General features: G+C 43.6%; 1 protein-coding gene across 6 annotated transcripts in view; it reads left to right on the forward strand.

Moving 5' to 3' along the window:
• FOXN3 (forkhead box N3) overlaps positions 1 to 18,534 on the forward strand; it is a 214,243-nt gene that overhangs the window by 124,413 nt on the left and 71,296 nt on the right. For all 6 annotated transcript variants that reach the window (XM_065635756.1, XM_065635755.1, XM_065635758.1 and 3 more), the window contains exon 4: positions 12,667 to 12,731. In XM_065635756.1, coding sequence (XP_065491828.1) covers positions 12,667 to 12,731 — 65 coding nt within the window. The remainder of the gene's footprint in view (positions 1 to 12,666; positions 12,732 to 18,534) is intronic.

Raw genomic sequence — 18,534 nt, forward strand, 5'->3', positions numbered from 1 at the left:
GAAGACTTTTCTGGTACAAATGGAAAATTCCTATCTTCTTCTGACTGGATTGGGCTGATAGGATAGAAGTTAGTCAAACTTGTGCTGTTTGTTTTAAATTTACGGTACAGTGGAGGGCATATTACAGTTCTGCTTTTTATTTCCTCGGCATCCAGCCTGAGGGATTTGGGATGCATTTAGGAGAAGCACGGAACTCTTGTAGGTGCATCTACTGCCAGGCAGTGATGAGGAGCCCTAACACGATGGTGGGGTGGGCCTGGAGCTGGGGTGTCCGGGGACCCGGCCTGGTCTGCTGCAGTTTACTGGGGCTTTTGGAGGTATGTTGCTATCTCTGTATCCTTTCTGTGAATGGAAATGGTATCTCTGTAGCTCTGTGGGTGGGGTGATTGATCTAGGTGATGTCTCTACAATGCTTCTGAATGCAAAAAATACTGTATTCACTCCCCTCTTTTGTTACATCTGTAGACCCAGACTGCGAGGTGAAACAACCCAGTGTTAGGTGCTGTAGTTTGATGTGTCTGTTGGTCTGTCCCTCCCCCATCCCTAAAATACAGCCCTGAGTGCTTCAAACTGAAGTAATCACAGGAATATGAATCAGTGAAAACTGAAAAATTTTGATACTAAATTTTTTTATGCCTTGCAATTTATTTCTTAAAAGGAGTAACTTGATATTTATGCATTAAACTTTTGTGTTGGTGATAGAAGCACTCACAAACTGCCTATCATTCATCTTTTGAGCATGTTGCGCTCCGTGCCGTATGATCCTCAGGCGCTGCTCTTCTGGGGCGTGGGAGCGTGACCGCTGAATGCGGCACTTGTGTAGTAGATACACGTGAAGAGGTAGAATTGACATTAATCAAAAAACATAATTGGAGCTTTCCAAATGTGTGAGTACTTGTGTTTTGTTGCTATTATTCTTATCGTCATTTTTTCTGCTTTGACGTAACTTTCTGACATGTGCCTCAAACACTTCGGTGTATGGCCCAGCAGCAGCAAATCTCTGCACACTCCGCTGTAGCAGTGCTGCAGAGCCTGTAAGCACATTAGGCTTCCCAGGGAAAATACCCTCTGCATCTGGGAGAGGTTAAATGTTCCAGGGGAGAGGTTAAACATTCGTTTTGTCCTCTGCTTCTGTAATTCTAGAAGCCAGATTAGTTCTGAATCATCTGAACCACATTCATTCAAGATTAATGAGAAAGACCAAGTATGGAAAATTTCAGCTGGTAAAGCTCCTTGGCTTTAAGCAAGTGGTGGAGGGGGAGTTCGTGCTGGCGGCAGCCTGCGAGTCATACTTAGTTTTGAGTTTCCTTAGTACTTAAATTGGTAATTGGAAATGGGGAATCTTACCATAGCGGATAAATGAGAATTTCAGCAAGCGACATGAAATAGGGGGGTTGGGGGTAGGGGGATGGTACTTAAAGGTTTCTATTTCTGTTTCTTTGGATATCGGCTTTGTCCTTTTGCATATGCACATGTTTATAACTTGGTGCTTGTTCAAGGTACATTGGTGTCTTCAAAATTAACAAGCAGGGTATTCCGACTAATGGGTGACAAGCTGTTGTTAATCTCGAGTCCAGCTGACTGACAGGTCATGGTTAAGATGTGGTTAGAAATCTGAGTGGGAGCCTCACGTAGGAAGTATTCATGAAATCCAGGCAGGTCTACCAGCAATGCTGTTGGAAGTTTTGCAAAAATAATGAACGGACAATTCAGGACTGAGTAACAGAAGTCAGTTGGGTGACCTTGGGCTTTATAAAAATTTAATCAGTTTCAATTTGGGAGCAATGCTTGTTTCAGTAGAGCCTTCCAGTGTCGTGCCTGGGTGGCAGCTCTGTGGTTTCACTGCGGTTTGGTTGCTCAGGTGGTCAGCCTGGAGTTTTCTTAGAGCTTTACACTGTAGCATTAACTTTCAAAGCAGACTCTTTACAGCAAGTTGAAAATGAAGGTGAGCCTAGGTATAGGCAATTCCTAGGACTCATTTATTTTCTAGAATCTGAGATGAAAGATTTTTTTTTTTCTTCCAGTGCAATTCTAGTCCAATAAAACCAAAACAGAAACGAACCTCTTCTTTTCCCTGATTTGTTTTGCAGTAAATGAAAGCTGTGGTCAGAAAACTGGAGTGCTCCATTTCTCATTTAGTAGAAGAGAATCCAACTTCTCCCCACTGGCCAGGTCAGCGTTTGATGCTGCGGCGACCCCAAAGAGGCCACAGTCCCCTGTGAATGGGGCCGTGGATGTCTGTTAATGGGATCTTTGGTTCATCTGGGATTCAGGGGACTGACCTGCGGTGCCTGCATGAGCTGGCACAGACATGCTCGGTAGCACATGAGCAGGTTTAGATAACTCTGAAGTTTCCCCAGCCTGATGACCACCATTTTTTCCGTCCAGTGATAGATGGTCTAGGAGCTATTTAATAGCAGTTGTGAAATAAGGAGAAACATAGCACTTTCAGCATGTGAAGTAACCTGCAGTGTTTTTTCTTACTTCAAATAGAGAAAGCAGGAACAAATAACAGCCCATGGTCTAGGAGTGAGCTGTGTTGTTCCTTCTTTAACTACATGCACTTCAAAAGACTATTCCCTCGCCTATTGTGTTGTTACTTAACAATTCTTTATTCCTCCCAGAGATACATAGACTATGACATTCCTGTTTTTAACAGAGAAGAAGAAAAAAAAAATCTGAGACAGAAAGGATGAAATTACTTGCCTGGAGTCATTGTGTGATTCAGTGGTAGAGGCAGAATTAGAATTGGAGGCTGATAGCCAGCATCTCCCCATTCCCAACAGAGACAAATCTTTTTTAATTAAAAGTAACATGGGACAGGTGTCTCACCATGAATTTTCAAATAGATTAGGACTTTCTTCTATGTCAGTATTCAGCCTAACCTTAAAATGTGTTCACAATAAATGTGTTAAAATAAGGTAAATGTGAATTAGTGAGGAATTTGCATTTTGCACTATGGCTGGCATACCTCAAATAGCCATCTCCTTTAAAACAACTCTCTAGATTTTTTTTTTTTTTTTTTTAATTTAAAGAACAAATCCTCCATTAGTGTCCATAAATATATATTCAGCTCTTGGCAAAGACCAAAGTTCTGGCTGAGGGCTACGGAGTCCCACCAAGGGGACAAGAAGGCTTCATAGATCATGTCAGCAGTGAGAGAGGTCTTTTGAACACCACAGCAGAGTTGTTAATAGGCTCTGAAAGACATATCACCATGTTTTGCTTGAAATTAGGAACTACCCTTTTTATCCTTATTTCTGGAAATTTGAGAAGCTCCTTTTATCCTATTTTTTTTCTTTCTCTCTGTTTTCTGGCTTAATTACTTATTTTAAGTGGAGACAGTGGCAAGAGAATGGCATTGGCTATTTGGAGATGTAAAGATTTGGCGAACTTTCTGCTTCATCCTTCAAAAAGTAACATTAAATTTTGGTTTTAGGTGTTTTGTGTGTGAATAGCTTTCTTAAACAACTTTTCTTCTGTCTTTAATAAAAATTTAGATGTAATGCCTCTGGCAGTCGTGTCATATAGAAAACTCATTTAAGAGTGCGCAAGAGCTCAGGATTTTATTATTCGCTCTAAAATGTGTTAGACACCCTAGAGAAACCAGGAAAGACTCCATCTAGGAGCTTAAAGTCTCCATCCCACATGTCGCAGTAAGTGAGAGATACCAAGAGGCAATAAAAGAGGGAATTGCAGAGGAAAGAGAAGCATTACCAGAATATTAGATCAGCCTTCATAAATTAAAAATTAGTATTGTGAATTCATAAATCTCTTTAAGAATAATGTTTTGTCAGTTATGGAAAATTCGAGAAGATGGAGTAATGCATTTATAGATTTAAAATCTCTAAAGTAATCAGTTTTCATTAAAATCAGGAAATACCTTAATACCTACCTTCCAGATTTTTTCATGTGTTGTCATTAGCCCGGGTTAGCAGAGGTTTTTTCCCTTTGATTGGAGAGGAAGCTTGCTTGACTGTTGCTAGGTGATTGCTAATTGTCATATTAACTGCCAGCAAGCTGCTGGCAGGGATTATCAATTTTTTTTTCCTTGTTAACAAAATGCATGTGTTAAGAGGTGCAGTGGTATCTAAATGTGTCTGTATTGGTCAAAATTTATAACGGGAGTAATATATTCTTTAGTACAACTACGGTTATGTACCCAGATGTAGAGCATTAACCTCTCTTCGCCGCGAAGTAGTCTTATTAGCCCCCATCCAGTAATGACATTAAAGTTGAGTGTAGAAAACAAAGCTGATATGGCAGTAGAAGGATCTGAGCTCCCTGGTGCAAGCAGTGAAGAGCTGACAAGCATTTAGAGGAGTCCTCAACCAGAGTGAGCTGCTGTCTGTCCCTTTTCACTCTGCAGGCTCATGGTGGTGTGGTTTGGACTGAGAGACCTCCCATGTGGTCTGACAGCGGCTCTGCGGGCTGCATTTGTGCAGCCAAGAGGGCTGCTGGGCACCGTGGTCGTGAATATTTCTCATGCCTTACGCAGGGTGACTGCCGTAAGGAAGTACTATTCATCTTCCAGCATCAAGGGATGCTGTATTCCAACAGAAGTATACTTCTTCAAGCTTTTTTCTCGGTTACCAGTCCATCCTAAATTTACTTCTCAAGGAACAGTGAAAATTATGATCTTCCAGCTTAGTTGGACATCCATTTATATACCTTATGGTAGCAGTCTGAGTCCAGCTTGCATCTGGAGCTGAATGTACTTGTCAGGAGTATCATTCCTGCTGCCACTAGATACAGGGTTTCATGGGCTCCAGCCAGGTAAAGGCATCTGCAGCTGTTGTTATCTCAGCAACTTGATCATAAGAATAATTGTGGTTTAGTTGCTTTTCAGAAGCTTCCAGAGGTGGGTTTCTATACCTACAAGATACTGCGTTGGTTACTCTTCAACAAAGTGGTTTGTTGTTTCTAAGTTCAGTGTCCTTGACATTTCCTTCAGTTCACTCTTCGTTGGAGGTGTGGAAGAGACTTGCAATGGTTTGCACTGTAGATGGTTAGTAATGCAGTACTTGCAGTGCAGGTACAACGGTGCCTTCGTTCCCTTCATCTGGCAGCTGCAGCTTCTGCCTCTAGGAATTGTCCATTATAGTGCTGCCCTGATCACTGCTGTCCACCCTGGGGCAAAGGGTGGTGGTCACAGTGAACTGGGTGCTCTCCCATCCACCTGTTATGCAGCATTGGGAACTTAACTGAGCTTGTTAGGAGAGCAAGAGTTATATTTCCTCCTGCCACATCTTTTTGCAAAATCTGTGGTCTGAGCTGGATGTTGAGGCGCTTCAGTCAATCATTTTTGCCACTGGTAAGGGCTGGAGAGAGGATCCTCTGTGTCGCTGGAGCCCATTTGTTGGTCGAGCAGCTGTTTGCTTACTGCAGGCTCTGTGTTGGGCATATTGTGTGCAACAGCTTGTTAGCTTACGGCTGGCACCGAGCTGTCCTGCCCTGCCCTCCGGGCATCCCTGAGGGTGTGCTGTGGTACCAGCTGTGCCCCAGCAGCTGTGTCCGCCACCTCTTGGCTGTGCTGGGCTGAGGTGAGTGTGGAGCATCTTCCCTGCCTCCCCACTGAGCCTTCCTTCTCGGGGCCAATAGTTCTCAGCTTCAGGGGCCATTGAAGTTTGCATTGTTTGTTTGTTTCCCCCCCCTTCCTCTGTCCTCCTCCTTACCATCACCCTCCGGACATACTTGGTAACGCAGACATTGGCCTATATTTATTGCCTTCTGTGTTTTTATCATTCCTTAATTGTGGTGTGCAGTCCCACACAATTAAATTTGTTTTGAGTTTTTAGTTGTTTGGGTTTTTAAGATCTATTAATCAGGCCTCTCTGACAAAGAGGCCTGTGAGAGTTTTTGGCATAGTTTTGAAATACAGCAACGTGAGAGAAAATTCATACCCTGGCTTTTTCTTAGTGGTTGACTTCAAGAATTGCAGTCTCCTTGCTCTAATGTGAATTCCAGAAGACAAAGGATTTATATTTCCTTTTTGAGTCTCTCGAAGCCTATGCACCTTTTAAAGATTTTTATAAATGCGTGGCATATGTTTTGGTGTAAATAATTAATCGGGGGTGGGGGGCTCACATGTGTTATTGCTTCTGTGTGTCCTGGGAGCTCCTGGTTGGGCTGGCTGGCTGCCATGAATCCTCACTGGCTGGCCAGCCAGCCTACACGTCAGCCTGGTTTCCGCACGAGCGGTATCCAAATCAGCACATTCCCATGGAATGTTTTAGGTTTCAGTAAAGCAGCATTTTCCTATGGAAAAGCCTTCCCTCAGAGAAATCCCTGCTAGCTCTCAGTCAGGCAGCTTCCTATGCCCAGGGCCCCTGTGGCATGACAGAGCTTCCTACTGGTTCTGTCATCACAGAATCACAGAATGTTAGGGATTGGAAGGGACCTCGAAAGATCATCTAGTCCAATCCCCCTGCCAGGGCAGGAACACCTAGGTGAGGTTACACAGGAAGGCGTCCAGGCGGGTCTTGAATGTCTCCAGAGAAGGAGAATCCACAACCTCCCTGGGCAGCCTGTTCCAGTGTTCCATCACCCTCACTGAGAAGAAGTTTCTTCTCAAATTTAAGTGGAACCTCTTGTGTTCCAGCCTGAACCCGTTACCCCTCGTCTTACTGTTGGTTGTCACCGAGAAGAGCCTGGCTCCATCCTTGTGACACCCACACTTTATATATTTATAAACATTGATGAGGTCACCCCTCAGTCTCCTCTTCTCCAAGCTAAAGAGACCCAGCTCCCTCAGCCTTTCCTCATAAGGGAGATGCTCCACTCCCTTCATCATCTTTGTGGCCCTGCGCTGGACTCACTCCAGCAGTTCCCTGTCCTTCTGGAACTGAGGGGCCCAGAACTGGACACGATATTCCAGATGAGGTCTCACCAGGGCAGAGTAGAGGGGAAGGAGAACCTCTCTCGACCTACTAACCACCCCCCTTCTAATACACCCCAGGATGCCATCGGCCTTCTTGGCCACAAGGGCACAGTGCTGGCTCATGGTCATCCTGCTGTCCACCAGGACCCCCAGGTCCCTTTCCCCTACACTGCTCTCTAATAGGTCATTCCCCAACCTATACTGGAACCTGGGGTTGTTCCTGCCCAGATGTAAGACTCTACATTTTCCCTTGTTATATTTCATTAAATTTTTCCCCACCCAACTCTCTAGCCTGTCCAGATCTCGCTGGATGGCAGCACAGCCTTCTGGTGTGTCAGCCACTCCTCCCAGCTTGGTGTCATCAGCAAACTTGCTGATAGTACACTCAATTCCCTCATCCAAGTCATTGATGAATATATTGAATAGTATTGGTCCCAGAACTGACCCTTGAGGCACTCCACTAGATACAGGCCTCCAACCAGACTCCGCCCCATTGACCACGACTCTCTGGCTTCTCTCCTTCAGCCAGTTTGCAGTCCACCTCACTACCCAATCGTCCAGTCCACACTTCCTCAGTTTTGCCGTGAGGATGCTGTGGGAGACGGTGTCAAATGCTTTGCTGAAGTCAAGGTAGACCACATCCACTGCTCTGCCATCGTCAATCCACCTTGTTATGTCTTCATAAAAGGCTATGAGGTTGGTCAAGCATGACTTCCCCTTGGTGAAGCCATGTTGACTGTCCCTGATGACCCTCTTATCCTTGATATGTCTTAAGATGGCACCAAGGATAAGGTGTTCCATCACTTTCCCAGGGATGGAGGTGAGGCTGACCAGTCTGTAGTTGCCCGGGTCCTCCTTCTTGCCCTTTTTGAAGACCGGAGTGACATTTGCTTTCCCCCAGTCTTCAGGCACCTCTCCCGTTTCCCAAGACTTGGCAAAGATGATGGAGAGTGGTCCAGCAATGACTTCAGCCAGCTCCCTCAGCACCCGCGGGTGCATCCCATCTGGACCCATGGATTTATGGATGTCCAGATTGCTTAACTGGTCCCTAACCCAGTCCTCATCAATTAAGACAAACTCCTCCATTGCCCTGCATTCCTCTGGGGCCTCAGGGGTACGGGGCTCCTCAGGACAGCCTCCAGCAGAGTAGACAGAAACAAAGAAGGCATTCAGTAACTCTGCCTTCTCTGTATCCTCTGTCACCAGGGCACCCACCCCATTCATCAGTGGGCCTACATTGCCTCTGGTGTTAGTTTTATCTGCCATGTATTTGAAGAAGCTCTTTCTGTTGTCCTTGACCCCTCTTGCCAGGTTGAACTCTAAGGAGGCCTTAGCTTTCCTAGTTGCCTCCCTACATCCTCTGACAACAGCCTTATATTCTTCCCAAGTGGCCAGCCCCTCCTTCCATGATCTGTAAACTCTCCTCTTCCACTTGAGCTTGCCCAGCAGTTCCCTGTTTAACCACGCAGGTCTCCTGGCTCCCTTCCTTGACTTCCTGCGTGTCGGGATGCACTGATCTTGAGCTTGGTAGAAGCAGTCCCTGAATGTTAACCAACTGTCTTGGGCCCCTTTACCTTCAAGCAGCCTTGCCCACGGGTCATCAGAGGAAAAACAGTTCATTGTTTGCCTTGAGCGGAAATCGAGTCCCACTTGTCATTAAAAGTCGATAGCAAACCCCCGGGAAGGGTCGGATTTAATCGGGATGATTCCTAGTTCCAGGTATCTCATTTCACACGAGCAGATGCTGATGAGTTAAACACTGTCACTTGTAGGTTCTCTCAGCTGCTGTTTTTCAGCAAGCATGTGAATACTTCATTTGGTCCCTGTGGCAGTGCATGGATGCCACAGTAACAATGACTGTGCCTCAGAGAGAGGTGGATCCTGCACTGGACAGACATGAACTTGCGCCCCTGGATGCTGTTTTATGTATTTGCTACAAATACTGTTGCAGCCTAGATATCCCTTTGGCTGGGGGTTATGCTTGAACTGATAGTACTTTCTGCAAATCAAACCAATGGTCCTTGACAGGTAACTGTTAGCGTTTCACATGTCACCTTATCCATAAGCTATACTAATTCATGTTCTTGCAAGATGCTTGTTTGAAGTCTCAGCTCTTTAGGATTGGTCCAAGTCTGTCTCCCCCCGCAAACACCCTGTGCTTATCTGCTGCTGGGAGTTAAATAGGTCTGAACCTGTACATAAGAAAAATGGATTAGGCCACAAGTTTCTTCACACTGATAAAAGAGTTCAAACTAGTTACTGCTTTTCTTCTACTAGCTGTGTGGGGATTTATTAGAAATTAAATATTACTTTGGTCAGTGAGTTTAGTCAATAAGTTTGGGGAAGAACTCCGCCATCAATAATACTAGCTGCATAAATATTCATCTTACAGCACATATCGATTACAAAAGAAAATTCTGAAACGAGATTTTGTATTTTTTGTTTTGCCTAAATACAGAATATGCTGTTAGTTCTATAGGAGGACCAGCCACTCTTCTCCAGTAGCTTACAGACTAAACTGAAGAAACTTCATTTGAAAAAACACCTGGGATGGACCAAATTTTTTTTTTTTTTTTTTTTAACCTGTGGTCTTTAGAAGAATAAACTTCTTCAAATGGTTTCATAATCTGGAACAGAGAAGAAGCATCTTTTAAACACTTTAAAGTGAGAGTTTAACCCTGTCATTTCATGTTTAAATAATTAATACCATCTGAGACTTCATGTGTAAAAGTTTGCAAACAGGTAATTTATCTGACACAGATCATGCATAGCTAAACTTCAGCAAAGCCCTGCAAACACAGAAGTTTGTTGTTTGAAAGGCTTGACCAGTTGCTCTGGTACGTTATTTATATGCTTGAATTCTTCAGCTTCTTTCCCTGGGAAGGCACGGTTAATTTTCTCAGTTCATGTGGGTTTGTGCTGAATTAGACAGAGGTTTTTATGAGAGCCTTGGGCCTTTTTTCAAGTTGGAAAATAAGATAAATCACTTTGGCTTTGTTTTTCTGGTGGAGACATCTTGTCTATTCAAATATATACACTTTCCCCTCTCCTTTCTTTAACCCTCTTCCACCCATGTACCGGCATACAGCAGCGTGACAGTAAATTTTTTCTATGGGCTAATTTCAGAATGTCACCATTTTTTTCCCTTGGGCTTTTGAGAGGTATATAGTTGCCATACTATGATTTCTGATTTCTGTGGCAAATTTGTACGTTATGAAGACTGCACTATGGCTTTCCTCTTGTAGCTTGATGGGTCCAGTCCCAGAGGTTATCGTGGACTCTGATGCACTCCAGAACTGTGAGCCTGTCCTGCAGGAGTGCGAAGGCCCTCAACAGCTCTTGACCTGCCTGTGAGTTGAGGAGCTACACTTGAAGAGCTGGCGCTTACTATAGGGAATGCAAACAATTGGTTATGTTAAGCCCTATGAAGTGAGTGCACGTGTTCAGACGAGTGCATGCCCCAGCGCACTCCAGCGCTTATGGGTGTAGACTACTTAACTTCTTTATGGTCATTTTGGTCTCTCTCTCTCAATTCTCCTTTTTGTTCAGGAGTATCCAAGGCTTTTCTTACTCATTTAATTGCTTTGGATCCTTTTACAGTCCGTATTTTAACACAGTGAAGTTTTTATATGTTAGCACAAGAGTCTCTACAGAATAATTGTGAAAGCAGTGTGTTTTTTATATATGGCATTTTATCAGAACTTTGCTAATGCTGTCAATGTACTAGGCAACATGTGTTTTCCATTTCATTGCATTTGTGTAGTGGTAGTCAGCTCAAGAGGAGACAAAAGTAACTTTGAACCAAAATGGCATGTGGGGCTTGGTTCACAATTTGCATCCAAAGAAGCAGGTGAATTAGCTTAATAAGGCAGAGTGCCTTACAGTAATCTTATGGAAGGATATTTAGTCCTTTAACTTGTGCTTTATTTTGGGCATAGGGCACTTATATATCGATATAGCATAGTTTCATGATACTAATTTCAATAAAAGCTTAGTATATTAAAATACCTATGATTGTCTTCAGGTTTTAGGAGACTTTGAAACCTGTTTCATGACTGCAGGAACAACCTCCTGGCAATCTTTCTTTTCCACCTGCTTTGACAACACTGCACCAAATCTTTTCCATGTTTTTATTTATTTCCCCTGGGTATTGTGCTTTTAAAATCCATGTAGTGCCTGAGCCCGAGGATGTGATCGGTGATGTCCTGCGGGTAGGGCCTCTCCTGAGGAGGATGAACCAGGAGCGGTGGTGGCAGCCGTCTCGCTCTGGGGAGGGAGAGCTGTGCCGGGCAACAGTCACCTGCGCTGCTGAGAAAAGGGCAAGGTTGGCTTTTGTGTCCAGGGGAAGCACAAGTGGTATGAGGAGCGGCTGAGGGAACTGGGGTTCTTTAGCCTGGAGAAAAGGAGGCTGAGGGGAGACCTTGTCGCTCTCTCCAGCTACCTGAAAGGAGGGTGTAGCATGGAGGGTGTTGGTCTCTTCTCCCAAGTAGCAAGTGACAGGATGAGAGGAAATGGCCTCAAGTTGCACCAGGGGAGGTTTAGATTGGATATTAGGAAACTTTTTTTCATGGAAATGGTTGTCAGGCATTGGAACAGGCTGCCCAGGGAAGTGGTTGAGTCACCATCCCTGGAGGTGTTTAAAAGACACATAGATGAGGCTCTTAGGGACATGGTTTAATGCCAGAGTTCGGTTATAGTTGGCTCAATGATCTTAAGGGTCTTTTCCAACCAAAATGATTCTGTTATTCTATGAACGTGCGTCCTTCTGCCGACAGACACAGCCGTGGTGGCGTGGGTGCAGCGGTGTGGGAGGGGAGGGCGCGGGCGGCCCCGAGGCGCTTCCCCGCAGCCTGGCCTCTGCTGCAGCCTGCCAGCGCTGCGGGCCGGCAGCGGCGGCTCCACAGCACCGGGCGGCTGCTCAGAGGCAACTGCGGAGGAAACAAGGTTTAGAGGATCGTACCACTGTTCCCTTCTCTTCCCTTTCCTATGTTTGAACGTGTTCTTCTCCTTCAGCCACGGTTGTCACAGGAGAGGCCTCTCAGGGGCCATTGTGTTTGGGCAAACTCTGCGCCAGCAGGACGCCAAGGGGAAGAGGGACCTGGCGATGGCCTGAGTTCAGGGAAGGGCTTCGGGGCAGACGGGCCCTCACACCATGGCCACCACCCCGCCGGGAGTCTCACAGGAACCGTCACAGCCACCAAGCACGCACACGTGGCAAACGCCAAGCCTCATTAACACTGGCGGGACAGCTCGCCGAGCCGTGTGTGTTCCCGTGTGGCGAGGTGACCTTGGTGTCTGCGTGGGTTTGGTGGGCGAAGAGCTCTGGTGGAAGCGCAGAAACCAGCCGCTGTCTGGCCAAGGCTTTTCTGGGTTGCTGTGTTGGGGGGTAGCGCGGTGTTATGGCTGAGTAAAAGCCATAAAGCATTTGGGTTTTTAGCAGATGGCTTTGAGAAAAGGCATGTATTTTGCTGTACTGTGAATTCAGTAAATAGTTTTGACGCTGATTTTTTTTTTTTTTTTTGATTCCCAATTGCTTTTTTCTGTCTTCCTCCTAAGAGAGTGTGGGTGTGTGCTTTGCTGAGGAGGTTTTTCCTTGTGAAGAGAATGTGAATCTTGAATCAAATTAACCTATTTTTAGCATGAAATTTTAGACCCTTGCTTGAAGGGTTACGTTAGCTTGAATGTTACATTACCTTTAAAAACAAAACGGAATTAATGCAAATAGTAACTCATAATTGTTTAATGTAAACGAAATTTTCTTTACACTTATTTCTTATTTCCTTTAGCACATCAGGTCCACCCATTTGGCCGGGAAGCACCTTCTTCAAGAGAAATGGAGCCCTTCTACAAGGTAGGTGACAGATACTACATCTTAGAGTAGCTGTTCCTAACAAATATCTCTTGCAAATTGCACAACTTTTGTAATATTCACTGGGCAAGAAGTAACCAAATGTTTTTTGTTTCCTTTAACCTGTCTCCTTTATTGCGCACCTGGTGCCTTGAAAATGACGATTTACTACGTACAGTGAGTGTAGTCTATGAAAGTTGCTGCTTTTTTTCTTTCCTCGGATTATTGATTTGCTTACTGTAAAATATGGCAAAGGGTGGCTTTTTTTTTTTGTAATTTTTTTCTGTTGTGTGGATAAAGAGTGCCTGGTCGGAAATGTTCCAGGAACACTGTGGGTGAAGCAAGGTTGTTCTCTGGGAGAGATTCTTTCTTGTACTTCCTAGTTGTGCCGCTAGCAAAATGTACTCAAAGGTAGGTAGTGGTGCTGTGGTGGGGAAGACAGTGGTAGAGTATTTGTCTTAAGAAACCTACCATGTTTGATGGTGCTTATATTCATAGAGGAATGTTAAATATCTTATTTCCGTTGGACGGACAACATAAACAGAATCCGTATGACTGCAGTTTTGATAGGTGAAGATTTTCAGTCTATCTTACTAGACTTTTAAAAACAATTGAAAATAATCATTCACTGCTCAGTGTGTTTATATTTCTTAATGGAAGTGTCTCGGGAGCGCAGAAGGCTGTTTCCCCACACTGCCTGCATTTATCTGTGGTGCAAAAGTAACCTACACTGCTTAGGATGGTTTTATGGCATTTGCAAGTATTTGTCCATAAAGTGTCTCAGTTTTGTATTCATTCTCATGGTGCCAAGAGTTTTCTGGCTTTCTTACTGGCAGAATAAGCTGTATAATGTTCTATGGAATGCTGATGCATATCACCTAAGATGGAGCCTTACTCACTACTAGGCTCACAAGCAAACGATTGGCAGGGAGTATCGCTCACCTTCCACGCACCAAAGTAATCCAGCATCTGCAGTTTACTTGAAAATATTTTTCAACTGATTCCTTGTATATATCTTAAGAATTTGCATCATTTCTATTGTCTAGTATCTATGCTGAGGTTTGCTCAAACTTTAAATACTTTAAAGCATTCAGATTATTTCTTAACACTAGGAGGCGGCATAAATTGGGTATAAATGGTAGAGATTGGCAGCTTTTGGCTTTAGTCTTGATAAGATAGATCTGCTACCTTTGCAGTCTTTCCTAATGGAAGGAACTAGATTTTTAAAATTTATTTATTTATTTATTTATTAAGGAAAAAAGAAACTATTGTGATATTGGATATGCTTGATTTGTTTTCAGTTGTTCAGCAATTCTGGTTTTAAAAGTGTACCTGCACCTATACAGTCTTTGTAATTTGAGTTCATAAGATGTAAACTACTCTGTCAAGTCTGTATGGCACTAATGTTTTACCTCTTCTTATGATGCAAGATATCCAGGAATTAACAACTGTTTTGTAGTCCTTCCTGTCTCAGTTGTTGCTTAAAGCATTTTCTCAAAAAAGAAAAGTATGCTGTTCTCCACCCTCTTCTCCTCTGCCCTGCTCTGCCTTCCAAATCGGGAAATAAAACCTAAAAGTCCAAAACATTTCCGTATATTAAAGAAATAGAGAAAAAGAGAGAGATGAGTGCCTTTTCAAGCAACTAACAAAGCCTAACAGATCTTTAACTGAGTTGGCGTTGTGTGTCGACATTCCAAGTGGAAAACCGGGCCAATTAGAACTCTAATATGCATGATACGACTGAGGTTGGAAGGATGAGTGTGTGTGAAGAAAAACCTCACTGAAGTAATCTTTTAACACTTTCTGGGTTTAATTTTAAAACAAGAAAGTAACTTAACCAACCCTTAATTTTTTTCTTTGTGTCTGTCTGTCTTTCATTTTTCCCTGTGATGAGCTCTCTCACATGCAGACTTCAGCAGGTTGCATGGAAATAGTGCATCCACCTCTTTGCTGCTTCTGACTGTCTTCTTGCAGAAGACCTGTGCAGAGGAATGGCAGAGGGTGCAGGGAGCTGTGAGATGAAGGGATAGATGTTTGTCGGCTCCTACCTTACATGACCATCTTAAGTTTCTTTTTTCAGTGCTTATGTCCAGCTTAGTGCAAACAGGTGAATGAAAAATTGTCTTGATTATCAGTTTCAAGTTGTAGTACTGCCTTTTGATTGGCAAAAGTTGAGGTAACAAAAGGATTTGAAATTATTTTCACTTGATAAATGTTTTGCTATCTTCGAAAATAATGTTTGGGATGTGTTATAGACAATAATACAGAATAATTCTGAAATTTTAGTAAATGTGATATTCATGTCACACCTCATTTCTTCTTAGTTGTTAAGGAAAATGCTCTTTTTCTGGTCTGAGCAATGGAGAGAAAATTCCACTATGTAAGTAGTACTTTTTTTAGCCAAGAAAGGCTTGTAGACGCTCCTGGTTTCCATTCATTTTATACCTGAACTGTTCGGCAAAGTAATCCTAACCATTGTCAAGCATTAAATGTATCTCTTCAGAGAAAGTGGCTGAGAAACCAGTTATCTGTGTACCTCAAAATAGCAAAGGAAGAGAAAGGGAAGCTAAAATTCATAGTAGCTATTGTGTATCCTTAATGTCTTTGACATGAGCGGTATTAATTCTCTGTTCTTTCCTGGGTGTCTTTGCTTGTACTTTATTGAAGATTTTTGAACAAAATACGTACATGCCTTTTTCTTTTTATCTGCGATTTTATTAGATATGAGATGGCTACCTCAGTTCGTTTTTTGAGGATCATGGTACTGTTGTTCCTAGCATTAACTCTCTAAGCAAAATAAATGAAAAAACAAGTTTATTTTTGTGTTAATTCACCTGCTCAAATGCTTCTTGAAATGTTGAGCTCCTTCCGTGAGGTGCGGATTGCTCATTATATCCTTGTGCTCTTGGGACTTCTCATGAAGTCCCATGCAGAGCTTAAGATATGTAGGACCTTCAGCCTTACCATACTCTGTTACCTTCTCTCAAAACTTAACTTGTATGTCCGTGGAGATTGCTGTGTTCGAGTCTTCAGGATTCCCAGATAAAAGAGATTTTTGCTCTTACTGCTTTAGTTTTTCTATTGTTTTTTGTAACTTGTTATTGTATATACTGTGGTTTTGTTTCAAATCATGGCTTATTTTTTTTAAACCTGCTGCATGGAGAGCCTTTGCCACTGTTTTTTCTGTTCTCAGCTGTCATGACATTGATTTTTATTTAATAAAGTGTATGAGAGGAAAAAGTCTTTATGGTGGAAAAGATTTAGACATATTTTGAACTCTTCAGGACCTTGTGCTGGGTGAGATAGATGGGGACATAATCACATTAACTTCAAGACCTTGAAACTAATGCATTGTGTTCAGATAAGGTCACTTTTGTTGCCTCTGCTCTGGTCTTGGGTATTAAGCTCATGTTATAGACTAGATGCAGTCACTCATCAATGGTAATAAAACTATTTTGCTCTCAATATACTAACATTCTCTCTGAATAAATTAAGAATACATCTTCAAAATAACTTTTAGCAGGAGTTGATTAAATGCCAGCTGCTGAGTGCCACCTGCAAGGTGTAACTAGACTGTGGAGGGGTTTGGATTTGTTTCTTAAAGACAACTTTAGTTTTGAGGAAAAAAAAAAAAACAAACTTACCACTCTCTTTTTGTCTTATTTGCCCCCACACTTCAATAAACTAAATGCATATATTACTATGCCTTCTTGTATCTAATTTGTTCTGTCCTGAGTTGCAAGGAAGCGTACATAGAAGGTGCTTGTGGGTGTAATTACAGTGGGCGCAGAAACAGAGCGCCATACAGTGAAAACAGTGATCTGCCTCTGCTCGCGCTGCTGCAGTGGGGATTGAAACGAGTGCAAGAGCTCCAGGAGTTGCTCCAGAAGTTGGGAGAGCTCAGTGACTGAGCAGCAGCTGATGTAAAGCAACGCCTCCCCTCTGGTTTACAGCAAGTATGCATCTGCCAGGCTTAGCGAGGTTCTTGGGTAAGCGTCCTGAGTTTCTAGTCAAAGCCTGGCAGAAGCAGGCCCTCGTGGTTGTGATTCTTCATCACCCAGGGAAAGAAAGTGAACCTGAGTCACTCAGTCCCTATTGCTGTTGGAGCTGAAAACTGACACAGCCCTCATCACTGTGACTAGATGGTCACCCTGGATTGCGGCTTCCAGCAGTTCCCGACCAGCCAGAGGTACAGCCATGATCCTTGCCGTGCTCTCCGCTTTCTTGTGTGAGCAAGGTCCTCGACTTCCACTTCTGATGATCAGTACTGTTTAAATCTGCTGCCTGTGGATGTTAAATCAAAGACGTGAGCTCTTGCTTTAGAGATCCTGCAGACCCAGACTCACCTGTGAGAACAGCATTGCAGCAGTCAGTGAACTGAATTCAGATTGCATGGCTTTCCTTTGAAGCCCCAATTCTCTTTTAATTAGGATGGAAAAAAAGATTGGCAAAAATCCCTTCCCATTCGCAGAACACAGGAGGGGAGGAGCGAGGAGTCACGTGTGGCCTCTGGTCCTTCCTGGCTGAGGGAGCCTAAGAAAGCAGGAATTGTCTTCCCCAGACCTCACAAGCTGCTTTGTTCTCTCTCTAGTATCAGCTGCAGGGAACAGGCATCCTCATGCTCCAGGACAGAGCAAGCAGTAGGATGCTCACATGGAGATGGCTTGGCCTCTTCTCCTCCAGGAAAGCATTGTATGAGGCACATTCATCTCTGACTGGTGCTTCCAGCAGCCCATGCATGACCTGCCTCGGTCCAGCTGCCAGAGCTGTAACTGGCACCACTGGTGAGGAGCTCTGGCAAGGAAGAGTTGGAACACACTGTCCTCACAGGGTCAGGGATCACCAAAACCAGCACAAGACGATGGCTCCGCAGTTCATTGCAGAGTGGAAATGGAAAGTCTGGGCACTGCTGCTGCACCGATCCTTCACGCCCTCAGTCTGAGATGGTGGCTTTCATGTTTTAGTGTACTGACATCCAATATCTGACCATAACGGGAGACTTTCAGGGGATTGCTAAAGCACATGGATCACTTTATTCTTTTTTAAGAGTGGTGATTTATTTCAGAGAGCAAGAAAATTGCATCCCTAATTCAGAAAGTTGATTTTGTATGAAATGTGGACAGGCCAGACCTGACAAGTCCTACATAAAAAGATGGGGAACCAGCTCATGCAGCCATTTGTACAGAGATCCAGAGATCTTTTTCTTCTCTAATAAGCTTGAGAATCCTTGAAATGACCAAACAGGCCGTTTAATCCCTTGTACATTGAGTAGTTGGAAGAAATGAAAGAGTAGACTTGGGACTTCATATTTCCAAGTGTTTGCTATTAATAGATGCACTTGCTGAGGTGGAAATAAGCCAGCAGGGAGAGGCAGAAAGGGTGCTGCTGTTGCTGGTTTCCCTTGAGAAGGCTAAATTAGAATTGTTTGTTTTTATAAATGAAGACATCAAGCCTGCATTTTTATGTTAATGGTGACATTAGGATAAAAATATAACAACCGCAGGGACCGGTTTCTTTGGACAACAAATATTACCAATACCAGTTACTCAGTGTTTTCTCTGGAGAGGTTTGGGAGGAGTTGTTCTTGTTACCTTCAAGATGAAAGTCGACAACAAATTCACAAAGAGAAGATGCCTGTGTGCATGCAACCACACACGTTTTCTCTCTAATAATGTGAAAAACTGGGATGTGTTTGTCAGCACCCGCCAACAAATACTTGAGGGCCCCTGCAGGCGCAGCACGCCTCTTTCTTCTCGTGGAAATTCAGTTCATGTGCTCTTTCTACAGCATGAACAGGACACGTGCA

The sequence above is a fragment of the Caloenas nicobarica genome, chromosome 5 (assembly GCF_036013445.1).
Source record: "Caloenas nicobarica isolate bCalNic1 chromosome 5, bCalNic1.hap1, whole genome shotgun sequence".
Lineage (NCBI taxonomy): Eukaryota > Metazoa > Chordata > Aves > Columbiformes > Columbidae > Caloenas > Caloenas nicobarica.